This window comes from Pelodiscus sinensis, chromosome 2 (genome assembly GCF_049634645.1).
Source record: "Pelodiscus sinensis isolate JC-2024 chromosome 2, ASM4963464v1, whole genome shotgun sequence".
Taxonomy (NCBI): Eukaryota; Metazoa; Chordata; order Testudines; family Trionychidae; genus Pelodiscus; species Pelodiscus sinensis.
Window position 1 is genome coordinate 57,635,629 of NC_134712.1, and position 13,121 is coordinate 57,648,749.

Sequence of the window (13,121 nt, forward strand, 5' to 3'; positions counted from 1 at the left end):
TGAGAAGGGACACGACAACGATTTTCAAGTACATAAAAGGTTGTTACAAGGAAGAGGGAGAAAAATTATTCTCCTCAACTCCTGTTGATAGCACAAGAAGCAATGGGCTTAAACTGCAGTATGGGAGTTTTGTGGTGCTGCCCTGAGTCCAGGGCACCTGATTTAGTAATCTTGAGATTCCTTCCAGTGCTGTTGTTTGATTCTATGATTATTATCTTGAAGTTGGTCCAAAATTATCTTGTCCTTGTCTTATAACTGTACTATTATTCCTTTCCCTATTTCCACCTCCCATTTCTTTTTATTGAAAGTGCTCTCTAAAGTTGTTGTGGATTAAGCATTTTTGTGTTTTATTGTTTTTCAGCAACGTAGAGTGATGATTATTTCTGCTTTCTTGTTGAAATAAAGTATTCTCTTATTGAGATTAACATTTATCAGGTTTGATTAACAATTAATGAAAAGTGGGTGGATTTGTGTTCCAGTTGGCATGGACACCATTCCTAGCTGCATTCAGTGTGGGACTACAAGACTGTGATGATACAGAAGTTGCTTCTCTTTGCTTGGAAGGCATCCGATGTGCAATCAGGATTGCATGCATTTTCAGCATTCAGGTAATGTTACATACTAAGATTATATGAGAATATTTTGTTTCAGGTGCTGTTAATGGAATGATAGTACGTTCACTATGTTCTTTACATCGTTATCTGAATATGTAAGTGCTGCAGTACCCAGTGGCTGCCTTGTTCTGAAATTATTTCTGTACCTGATTTTAACTGAGTGCATTGAGTTTATATGAAATTCTAAATTGTTTCATCTGATTGTGAAACTGTTCATGTTGCCATATATAGGATTCCAAAGAAGAGTTTCCAAATAAACTTTTTATTAAAGTTGTTATTAACAAAATCAATCTTTCTTGACTTTGCAGGGATGGAATTTTGCAGGCTAGGTCCATGTTGTGTATATAAAAGGAAAATATATGTCCTTGGATATTACACAGATCAGACTTTCCTGGAGCTATAACCACAAATTAATTGTGAAATCAATTTTAATCTCTTCATGATTACTTCCTGCAATAGATTCACATAAGAAATGGAGTTACAATGAGCTTCTTTTTTCCAAAATATTAGTTTCTGGCCTTTGGCCTTTATATGGATAACATTCACACAAATCAGTTATACACGTGTGGAATCCTCTTCTCTTGTACTTTGTGTCTCTACTCTGTTCACATGGAAGAGAGAGGTCGGTCACGTGCCTACTCATAAAGAGTTATTCCTACGCGCAAATACTCTAAAGTTCAGGAATTGGGTTATATCATGTTCCTTTTCATAGTAGTTCTTTCTGAACACAGAGATATAGACTGTATGTGTCTGCCTTCATCTGAAGACTTGTTCTAGTAAAAGTCTGTCAGCAGATCTTGGCAAGGCAGCACTTGGGCAATACTACCACGTGCCTAGGAAGAGGTTGCTGGGGATTTGCATCTTTTTTCTCTACAGTTTTTCACAAAGAGTGTATATCTCATTGGGTGGGATTTCTGGAGTATATGTGTATCTTAACTTGAAATACAAAGAATAGTAGCTGGTATCAAAAGAAATGACTGAACATTACAAGTTATAGACTGCCACTTGTGACACTTTCCCTTTCTATACTTATTGGACATTGCTTTAAATTATTACAATGCTTTTGAAATTCAACTGTATGAAACCTACCTTATTTCCTTCAGTAACATATGAGTCCTCATTGAAAACACCACTGTCTTTAAGTTTCAGTATTGCTTAGCTAAGAAGTTGTGTAGATGAATTTAGCAGCAAATAGTATTTAATTTCAGGACTGTAATGTTTCCCTACTTTTAAATGTAGTTGGCATTGCAACCAACTATTTGAGGCTAAAATCTGTGCCAATCAGAAAAAGTTAGGAATATGGACCATATAAACAAAATAGCTCCTATTACTGCATAGATAGAAGAGTGGGCATATAGAACCGACATTTTTATACTGTATTCCTGATAAGTTTTGAATTGTAGTAGTTTATTCATGTGTGGATATAATAATACAATTCCAAAATAAAAAATAATGTCCAAATACCTCCATAATATATAAAGAAATCAAAAGCTATTTAGACATTGAGAAGCTATGGAAACTAACAGTAACAACTCATTTTTGTCTCCGTCTAGCTTGAAAGAGATGCTTATGTCCAAGCACTAGCAAGATTTACCTTGCTTACAGTGAGTTCGGGTATAACTGAAATGAAACAGAAAAACATTGACACAATAAAAACACTCATCACAGTGGCTCATACAGATGGAAACTATTTAGGAAATTCCTGGCACGAGGTACAATAGTATTTCATTCGTATGAATGTATGTACATGAAAATAGGTTGATTTTTGTATACAATGTTATTCCTGGGGGAATTTTGTGCTTCTCTGTATATGCAGAATTCACTTCTGCCACAGATTTATTTGCTTTCCTGAAGAAAAATGACTTTCTGTGGGGAAGCAAAGGGAAACTGCAAGAGCAGCTATGCTCTCCTCCTGAGCAGCACAGGTGCATTGCTTCAGTCATCCAAATCAGTGAGCAGAGAGGTAAATTACTGCAGTGGGGTGAAGGTGGGAGGAGGCTGGGAATGTTCTAACAGGTCATACTCATCTCCAACACTCATGTATCCAAACCCTACTCCCCACTCAGGTCATATCCACCTCCAGAAACCTCCCTGGCTCTGCACCTGCCCCACCACTCCTTAGCCATGATGAGAGGTGTCATTGTATGGGAAGCTGCGCCCTCATCCACGCCATGTATCTGGATGTCCCCACGCTCAGGCATACCCTGCCCATCATCTTGGATTCAGTACCCCCCCTTCAGCTCCTGACAGCTGAACACCCATCCCCCAATCTCCTCTGATCCTCACCTCTCCTGCCTCTAGACTCCAGCTGAGCTTCACAAGCTGGCATCTGTACCTACTCCCCTGCACCCAGACCATCCCAGCCTAGCTCCACCAACCCACACACCTGGACCCCTTCCATCTCCAAACCTCCCCCTTCATCTGTAACCCTCACCCTTGCATTCATACCATCGCCTTGTGAGCACCTTTCCCCATACTTCAACTCCACCTTTTATGCACTGGGACCAGCCCTAGAAGCATACCTGGACCTGTCACTGAACCTCCAAAACCCAGATACTCTCATAGCTGAGCTCCAACTGCCTTCACTTGGGCCCTCCCTGCAAAGTGCCATTACCCTTGCACCCACAGGCCCTTTTTGCAGTCATTCATATCATCCCTGTAACTGTACCCCTCACAGAGCCACCTGTACCCAGACTATCCTGCATAGAACCCTCTAACCCCCCCCCCCCCCCCCCCCACACACACACAGACACACACTTTCATACTTTGATCCTATCAGGCTGAGCCTTCCAGCACACACCTGGTCTGCCTGGAGAGTAGCCTGCAGGGCTCCTGGTTGCTTCTGGGGCAGGTTTAGCCCTTGCACTGTGTAAGGGTTAGATGTAGCTTCTCTATTGAGTCTGTCCCCCGGGGTGGGAGGACTGTGGGGTGATCTTCCACCTCCATGCAGACAGTGGCTGTGCTCCCCATTGCAATGCTGAAGCCTCCATATTTATTTATTAACATATACAATTTAAATAATTTTGTAAAATTTTTAAATATTGGGAGCAGAATTTTTATTTTTTGATAGAGAATTCCTTCAGGGGTACGGTGTGTTTGAGTGAATATGTGCTATGCATAATTTTGTATAGCGTGTATGTTTATATGTAGGCATTTATATTATGTCTATAATGTTATTTTGAATATGCACAAATTTGAATATTTTGTACCCAGTTCTTCAGCTTTACATGAATAAAATTACAGTATTGGGTCCAAGCTAGATGTTTTTCATACAATCAACTAATAGTTACTGTATTTTTAAAAAGATTACTGTTTACTTTTACCATATTCCGTGTATCCATATAGTCTGGGTGTGCAGTTTGTATGTATGTAAATGAGAATTTTATTTTTGAAAACACTGAGATCTGCCCTTTTATAAAGAGTTTTATGAAAGTTAACTGAGAGTTTAAATATTTTTTTAAAACCTACTTCTTACAGTTAAGTGGTTTCTGTGTTTTGTATTAACATAGATTCTGAAATGTATTAGTCAACTTGAGCTGGCACAATTAATAGGAACTGGGGTAAAGCCACGTTACATCTCTGGGACAGTGCGAGGCAGGGAAGGTTCTTTTACTGGAACAAAGGATCAGGCACCTGATGAATTTGTGGGCCTGGGATTAGGTGAGTAATGTGAATGCTCTACGTATTTTAGTGATCCTGCTTCGTATAGATGTAGTATATTTAAATAAAGTTTGTTTTCAGCTTTCCATTGTCAGTGACTTTTTTAAATTAAAGTGAGGCATAATTATGAAAAAGGTCATTTTAATGCTTAGTGTTAAAATGTTTTAAATACGTTAAGTTCATACAAATGCAGAACTGTGCTTGAGATCCTTACTCCTAAATTAAATATTTTAAAGTACTTTTTATTGATTTAATATCATCTTCTGGAGGATATAGGGTGAGAAATGCCATGAAATGTCTTCAGTGCAATATCTGTTAATACTGTTCATTAGCTCAAAGACATTTACCCCCCCCCCTTCCGTTCTGAAATTTGATTTGTCCTTTTCATGTGTGTTCATTTTTTTAAATTGTATCCTTTGGTATATATGGTTGTGATAATTTTCTTCCACTATTTGATCTGAGGAAGTGGGTCTGGCCCACGAAAGCTCATCACATAATAAACCATCTTGCTACATAGTCCTGGTTTTTGTTTCAGCTACACCAGACTTACATGGCTACATTTCTATCACTATGTTAATACTATAGTAATTTCTAAAAGGAAATTAAAATGCAGCTGATTATAAAAGCACTTCGTGCTAAAGGTATTGTGTTGCTAGATTGAACAATATTACTAATTCACTGTACCAGATATATATGTGTTTGCCAAATTTGGGGTATAGATATGTGAATGTAGATTGATTGGTACCTGTGTGGTCTTTTTGTGAGCAATATGCAGGGTGGATTGGCTTAAATTTCAGTGACTTAAATTTTAGTTTAAATATTATTGACATTATTTAATATTATTGACATTATTTAGCTTAATCTATCACCCCCTTAACTGGTTATTTTGGTATAGAAAAGGGAAAGGTTTGAGACAAATTTGATTCCAGCAGTGAAATTCTTTATATTATGATTAAAGTGAATGTTTATATTTCTGATGAATGAGACAGAAACTTGTATTTCTTTGAAAGATGTGCCATCTTCAATGTTAGAATTAAATAAAACAGTTAAAATCAACATTTTGGAACATTTTCATATATTTGAAAATAAAACTTTTGAATTCACATACATTTCATAGCAGAAAAAAAGCCAAGCAAATGTAATAAAATATTTGGCTTTGTGACCTGCCTCCATCCACTCTCTCCACATGGTAAGGGTTTTGCTATTGTTGAGAGAGAGAGTGTTTTAGTCCCTGTAAAAAAAGACTTACATCTTCACTGCCCAGGATATTCCTCTCTTGAAGCATGCAACCCCATATCAATTTACCTTCATTGTGGTTTTATTCTCTTACATTGCAGACTTGCATTTTAATTTGCTTCCCACCATCACTCAAGGTCTCTTCTGGTATAATAGCTTTCCTTCAGTTTTTCTCCTGTTAAATATGTGTGCGTTATAATAAAAATGTTTTGCTAGTATGTATGCAAATTTAAACAGGCATAGTTTTCTTTTAAGGATAAAATATTCATGTCTAAGGCTATGATTTAATCACGAGTATTTTTAGTACAAATCAGGTAGAGTCACAGGCAAGAAACAAAAAATCACAGCCTGAACCTGTCCATGACTTAAAGTATAAATAGCCTCGGTTGAAGCTCCAGATGCAGGAGGGAGTATCATGGGACCTGCAGCAGCTCCTGCTGCCCCCAGGACCGTTGCTCAAGTGGTCCCCAGGGCCAGCCCCACCAGCTACTGCAGGTTGTCTCTTGAGATCAGCTTCTGCAGGTGGTCCTTGAGGACAGCTGCTGGGGGCCACCAGAGCAGCACACAATGCAGCTGACCCTAGGGCTATGGCTACTCCAGCAGCAACTGATGCAGCTGGCTGCAGAGCCACTCCAGCAGACACCAATGTTGCTGTCCCTAGGGCCGCCCGAGCAGCACTGGGGTCAACCACGTTGACCACTGCAGAAGCAGAGTAGAAGGATTTGCAGCCCAGTGAAATCAGCAACACACAGTGACCAAAACAGATTGCCTAACATTTGGCATTTACATGCAGTATTTTGATTTGAGATGCTGAGTACCAACAGTTTCCACTGAAATTAGTGGGACATAGAGTTGTTCATTGTCTCTGCAAATCAGACAGCTGCCTAAAATATAGTTTTCAAACTTTAGACACCAACATTCAAAAGTTTTGGCCACTTAGGGTATGTCTACACTACCACCCTAGTTCGATCTAGGGTGGTAATGTAGGCAACCGGAGTTGCAAATGAAGCCCGGGATTTGAATTTCCCGGGCTTCATTTGCATAAAGCCTGGTGCCGCCATTTTTAAATGTCCGCTAGTGTAGCCACGCGGAGTTCGAACTAGGTTGGTAGTGTAGACATACCATCATTCTCTGACATTGTCTGCCTCTATTTTTCACTGTTGGTCTTCCTGTCTATGCATAGAAATAAAAAACAAGTCAAGCACTTAAGCTGTGAATCCCAGGTTTAAGTCTTATTCCTTGGGTCCCCACAAAAGTATTCTGCTATGCTCAGCAGAACCAGGTTCAGCAAATAAAGCTTTCCTACAGTGTGTTTTTATTCTTTGTTTTCAGTTATTTACTGTCTAAAATGATGTAATGGTGATCAGGTTGTTCCTATGAAAAAAACAAATTAAATGTATTTTCCCTCAAGAGCCACTTTGATGGTACTTTGGAAGGAGAACTCCCCACTTGTCTGCAACATTGCAAAATAGTGTAAAAAGCATGATTTCATATCCAAAAAGTACTCAGTTTGTGAAGTAACTTTCACTAGTCTCCAAAGAGAATTATGCCATTTCTTCATAGAGCCCATAGATCCTTATTTTGCCAGAAATTGGAACTTAAAGCCAAACTAGGACAGAGTTCAGAAGTCACCATTAGTGAAACTGACTTTTCATTGATAATCAGAGTCCCTCAGAGCTCAACTCTTCTCTGTAGTGCATCAGCATTAAACCAGTGGAATAAGTGATAAAACATTTAGCTTTAGGAAAAGACATTTAAAAGTAAACACAAGCAGAAAATATTCTGCCATGACCTTGGAGATGCACTGGGAGTTCTGAGTCCTCTTAATACCATGCAAGAGAACTCAGAAGATACTATAGAAACTCTCCATCTTCCTTATCTGTGGATGAGTGGTGACTGAATTCCCAAGTTGGAATAATGTGTTTCTCTTCTAAGAGGAGTTTTTCCTTCTAAGTGAAAACGTGGTAATTTACTAAAAAATTCTTAGCTAAATATTGCATCGCAGTATCCATTTATATGCATGCGTTGTTTTAAGAAATCCTAGAAATTTAAACTTTTTTTTTCCAGCATTTCTTTTATGAATGGAGACTATTCCGCAGTCAGGTGGTTTTGATGATAATCAGAAGAATGTTTGCCTCTTCCCTCAATCCTAACACATTTTGAGTTGAACCTCGTTCTTGTAAATATCAGAGGTGAACGTCAGATGCAAATACCCCTCTTGCTCCTGTGCCACAATCTCTGCATCTTGCTGTGCAACAAGTGTGGCAGTTAAGTGCTCTTTCCCTTTCCATTAGTGTCCTGATTTGTAATGCTCATTTTTTGGGGCAACAATAAGCAAAACTTGCTTCTTTCTATTTCTCCTTCTCTCTTTTGGAGAAGAGGCTTTCTTGTGCTTTGTTTGCCAAGTGGGACCATCCACTGAGCTTTTTCTTCATGTTCCTGTTCTCGTATCATGGCAGTCCAGGTCTAATGGAGTAAACAAACCACCTTCTGTGTTTTCTGTCTGTGAAAAGGCTTCTTTAGTAAAGAGAGTTCTGCTTGGACTAAATTTTCTTTTTGCATGGGCTGTTCAGCTTCTTGAGGTCCAAAACAGTCCAGGATCTTCCTGATAATTTTTTTACTGTGAAGAATATACAGTAAAGCTATAATCGCGTTTTCTTCCGAGGGGCAGGTTTTCACTGCCTCAGTTCTGCAGGAATATAGAGAGAGTCATTATAAGTCATAGTTTTTTCCCACAGAAGATGAGTTCAAAAGCTAAAGTTTTATATTTGATTTAAAGAACAAACTCATCAATTTTCTTCTTTCTGCAGTTGTATTGGGATTGCACTCTGATCAAAGTGGCACATGCAGTGTTTCCACAATCTATATGATCATCTTTCCATTAGGGCAATCAAAAGAGTTAAGCTATAATGCCCAAATTACCTCTCTTTTCTTGGCTTAGAGGGGAGTCCCTCCCCCAGGATAAATATTTAGGAGACTTTAGAAATTTTATATATATATGGGGTAAATAATTTTCTTTTGCCATATTCTAAAACTGGAAAAATGTGGCTTTTCTTGAATGCTCTACTGGAGGAATTGATACATTTCATTCCCTCCTTTCTCCACATAGAGCCCATAATGGTTTAGTCTGCTGTGGTGTAATGTTTTGCCTGGCTTTAGCTGGTGCTCTTGGTGTGTGGGATGCAATATACAGAAGATCAGAGTACACAGTCTGGTGGATTCCTTCTGGCCTTGGAACTCTGACTCTATCCACTTGTTTTTCTAATGGAGTATTTTAGAGGAGTTAAACACACAAATTTTGTTAGAACCTAAGAGTAGTGTCTTGGCCATGGTTTCTAGTCCTTTATCAAGAGAAGTGAAAACATGTATTTTCATTTATTTGTAGTTATTTATGTCTGTATATTTGTATAGTAGATACGGTGTACAGGGACATTGCATTCAGGGTTTAGCTTTTCATCATTCATGTGGATCCTTCACCAGTCCTGACAGTTCTTCTTCACTTGCTCCTGGTAGAATATGCAAATGTTCTCTCTAGGCACCCTATGCTAATTATGAGATTAAATACCAAAACTTCCAGAGAGTACTTCCAAAGATGCAAAAATCAGAAAGCTAACTTCAAAATCTCATTGTTTGCTGCTTTGGCAGTGTTTTCTGTGAGTTTTGGCTCCAACAGAGGTGGTATCTGGAGAGAGAATTTCCTTGAAGCAAGCTGGGGGAGTAACTCAACAAAGGATTACTTAATGGAATGACTGTTTTAACAGGTGAAGAAAAAATGGTCAACTTGCTCTTATCATAAATGCAAAGCCGTTCTTCTCTTGATAATGACGTAAATACTCTGTCCTCTCCCATTCCTGATTTTATTTGTTTGTTTCCCGTAGTTGGAGGAAATGTAGACTGGAAGCAGATAGCAAGTATTCAGGAATCCATTGGAGAAACTAGTTCCCAAAGTGTTGTTGTTGCTGTAGACAGGTACAGTATTTAATTCCTTTCCAGTTGGTTACCTCACAGACTTTTCACAATATGTGAACACCGTACATTCAGTTAGCAACAGGAAAAATAAGTAAGTTTATTTGGTTTCAATTGTTAATGACAAAAATACAGTCTCTCTCACCATATTGCTGTGCCACAAGATCCTGGTTTTTATTTGATTTTATTGTGTTACTGGACAACAGGAGCAGAATAGCAGAATGTAGAAGGAAGATAAGGAAAAGAGAAGCAGAAACTGTTACAAAATATTTAGTAACAACTGCAGAGGGAGTATTGAGGAGTTTTAAAAAGCTGCTGTTCCATCATGAAGTGTGGCTCCTCTTGATTCTCTACATAAATTTAAGATTAAACACCTTAGTTAAAATGTATAGATTTTTTTTTATGAAGAGATGGAACTACTGGCACTAAACATGTTTGCCTCTCTACCCTGTTAGTGCAGCCTTCCATTTCCCCCAAACTAGTGCTCATTGATAAGAATGCTGTCTTTGATATTTCTAGTGCTCTAGTTTTTCCCCTAAACCACATTCTTTGTAAGTCCGCGTTTTTCAAACTGTGAGTCCCAACCCCCCCGGGGGGTCACGAGCAACTTAGAGGCTGGTCGTGGTATGACAAAGTTTGAGAAACCCTGTTGTAAGTAGAAGTGATCATGCATTATGAATATTATGGGCATGTGATGATTTTTATTTTCAAAACTGGATCAGATAGGATTCTTTCATAAATCTGGCTGTTTTCGCATACATAGAGAGGTCTGAGGCCCCCCAATGTAAATGGTTGTTAGAATTGACAGCTGTATTTCAAAGTGGTTTTCCTTGACAGGAAAGCACCAGTCCCTAGACATAATACACAAGGCTGATGTGTGACCAGATACTTTTGTCAGTCAACATTATATCTTACTATGTCTTTTGTAACTATTGAAAATTGACTAAAACCTTTCTGGCATAATGGAAAGTATTTTGATTAATATATTTAAAATGCTATTTTGCTTGGTATACTCTACTTTCTTATGAAGCTCTCAAAGGGACAGCAATTCTAAACTCTTATTAAATACAATAAATCATGATTCACTTTTTGGTAATACTCAAGATTTTGAGAATTTAGCTATCAAGTCTGAAATGCTGTATTAGACAGTTAGATTTAGTCATAGCCAGAAATCTGTTTTGAACAATAATACATTAGTGAAATAGTTGTAGTGTATGGGGGGGGGGCAATAGAAGCCACTTAAAAAAAATCTTATAAATTGTGCATTTTGCAGAATATTTACAGGATCTACAAGGTTGGATGGAAATGCTATTGGTAAGTTTTACTGCTTTTTATCTTAATCTACAAAGTAGCTTTCTGATAAAGCTTGGAAAAAATACTAACTTTATTCTGTGATTGTTTAACAGTGGATTTTGTCCGTTGGCTTTGTGCTGTATCTATGGATGAATTGCTGTCTGCTACCCATCCTCGAATGTTTAGTCTGCAAAAGATAGTAGAGATTTCTTACTACAACATGGGTCGGATAAGACTGCAGTGGTCTAGAATCTGGGAAGTTATTGGAGATCATTTCAATAAGGTATATTTTCTAATCATTACACTATTTGAATTGCTTATATTCTCAAAATGATTATTCTTATCTATTTAAAACCTTTCCAAAATGAAATTTGAAACATTTTGCACCTAAATTCAGTTCTGACTATCCTTTTATATAGATAGAAATAGAGCACTAAAGAAGAAAGGGAAAAAGCATAGAAGATTTACTACAGAATGGTTACAGCCAGATCTATATGGCTCGGTTGGACTCCTATTTGAACTGGCTGGTTTATTCTCTGTTCACAAGGCTGATATATTCTATCCTAAATACAAAGGCAGTAATATAAATTGGCGAACTTGTTAATCATGGTTAGGGCCTACCAAATTCATGGCCATTAACAACAAGTCATGGACCTTGAAATCTGGCATCCCCCTCTCCCTCTACTGAAATCTGGTCTTTTGCATGCTTTTTACCCTCAACTATACAGATTTCACAGCAGAGACCAGTGTTTCTCAAATTAAGAGACCTGACCCAGTTGACCCCCCCCCCCTCCCCTCAGCAGACCAGGGAGACGCGGAGCAAAGCCGTGGAGGACCCGGGCGAGGGACCACCCAGACGCGCCACGGTCCCCCCGCCCGGGTCCTCTGCGGCTTTGCTTCATGTCTCCCTGGTCTGCTGGGGGAGGTCCCCGGGGGGCCCCCCCCCAGCAGATCAGGGAGACGCGGAGCAGCTTTTCTCGCCCCGGAGGACGCGGGCGGCGGGACCACGGCCTGTCTGGGCAGTCCTGCCGCCCGCATCCTCCAGGGCGAGAAAAGCCCCATTCGTAAGTGCGGATCCGATGTAAGTCGGATCCGCGTAACCCGGGGACTGCCTGTACTGAGTCATGTTGCTGATAGGAATTGATTTAATTAATACTGTATTTTTAATATTGTATCTTAAGTTTCACTTTTAAATTTGTGATTTCTGTTCTCCTGTTTTCATCTTCAAATGTAAAGACAATTCAGACTCATTTCTTAAATGTTGATTTAATGCCAGCATGGATATCCTGTGTTTCTACTTCCACACAACTAGGTTGGCTGCAATCTGAATGAAGATGTAGCTATTTTTGCAGTAGATTCCTTAAGGCAATTATCAATGAAGTTCTTAGAAAAAGGAGAACTTGCTAATTTCCGATTCCAGAAGGATTTCTTAAGGCCATTTGAACACATAATGAAGAGAAACAGGTAAATACCACGCAATTAACTGAATTTCTTGGGAACATAAGCACCTGCTTTTGGAATTAATTATTTTGGTTGACTTGCTTCTGTAAAATGAAATTGGTCCTTAGAAAAGACCCATGTTTTAATCAGTACTATAGCTTCAATTATTATTTATTAATGTTTTGTTTATAATTTAGGTCTCCTACCATTCGTGACATGGTTGTACGGTGCATAGCACAGATGGTAAATTCTCAAGCTGCCAACATTCGGTCAGGTTGGAAGAATATATTTTCAGTGTTTCATTTGGCTGCATCAGATCAGGATGAAAGTATAGTTGAACTTGCATTTCAAACTACAGGGCACATTGTCAGTAAGTACTGATACATAATTTACAGATATCACTATGGGGTTTGTGGAGGCAGTTCGCTCTAATTTTATTATTTTCATATCAGAACTTGCCTATTAAAATACTGTTTCTTTGCTTTTACTGCTTTTTTAAAAATGTGTAATTCATTGTGAATTTATACTTCACAAAATACAGATTGAACCTCTTTAGTCTGACAATTTCAAGACCTGACCACAGAATTTGCTGAATTATGGAAGGTCAATATTGTAGTGAGGGGTTCTCTTCATTTTTATTTCACCAAGGCAAATAAATAGAACAGCGCTTGCAGTGCTGCTTAATGTGTGATGCTACTAATATACCCTGTGTAAGCCTGCACCTGGGCAAGTTGGTCAGCTCTCTTCATAACACAGTGTTAGTGTTGTCACACATTTTTACCGTATTGGCACAAGGAAATAAGTAAATAAAGCATAAAAAAAAATCTTACGCTTAGGAGAATTATCAACACTTTCACTGCTTGCTGGTCTCTTGGAAGACATTTAGGGGTAAATTAGAGCTACATTACAGAA

The 13,121-nt window shown here is 38.6% G+C and overlaps 1 protein-coding gene across 2 annotated transcripts in view; it reads left to right on the top strand.

Moving 5' to 3' along the window:
- ARFGEF1 (ARF guanine nucleotide exchange factor 1) overlaps positions 1 to 13,121 on the top strand; it is a 164,098-nt gene that overhangs the window by 120,008 nt on the left and 30,969 nt on the right. For both annotated transcript variants that reach the window (XM_006131486.4, XM_075920576.1), the window contains 8 exons: positions 480 to 608; positions 2,168 to 2,326; positions 4,124 to 4,274; positions 9,389 to 9,479; positions 10,750 to 10,790; positions 10,883 to 11,052; positions 12,082 to 12,233; positions 12,407 to 12,579. In XM_006131486.4, the coding sequence (XP_006131548.2) occupies positions 480 to 608; positions 2,168 to 2,326; positions 4,124 to 4,274; positions 9,389 to 9,479; positions 10,750 to 10,790; positions 10,883 to 11,052; positions 12,082 to 12,233; positions 12,407 to 12,579 (1,066 nt within the window). The remainder of the gene's footprint in view (positions 1 to 479; positions 609 to 2,167; positions 2,327 to 4,123; positions 4,275 to 9,388; positions 9,480 to 10,749; positions 10,791 to 10,882; positions 11,053 to 12,081; positions 12,234 to 12,406; positions 12,580 to 13,121) is intronic.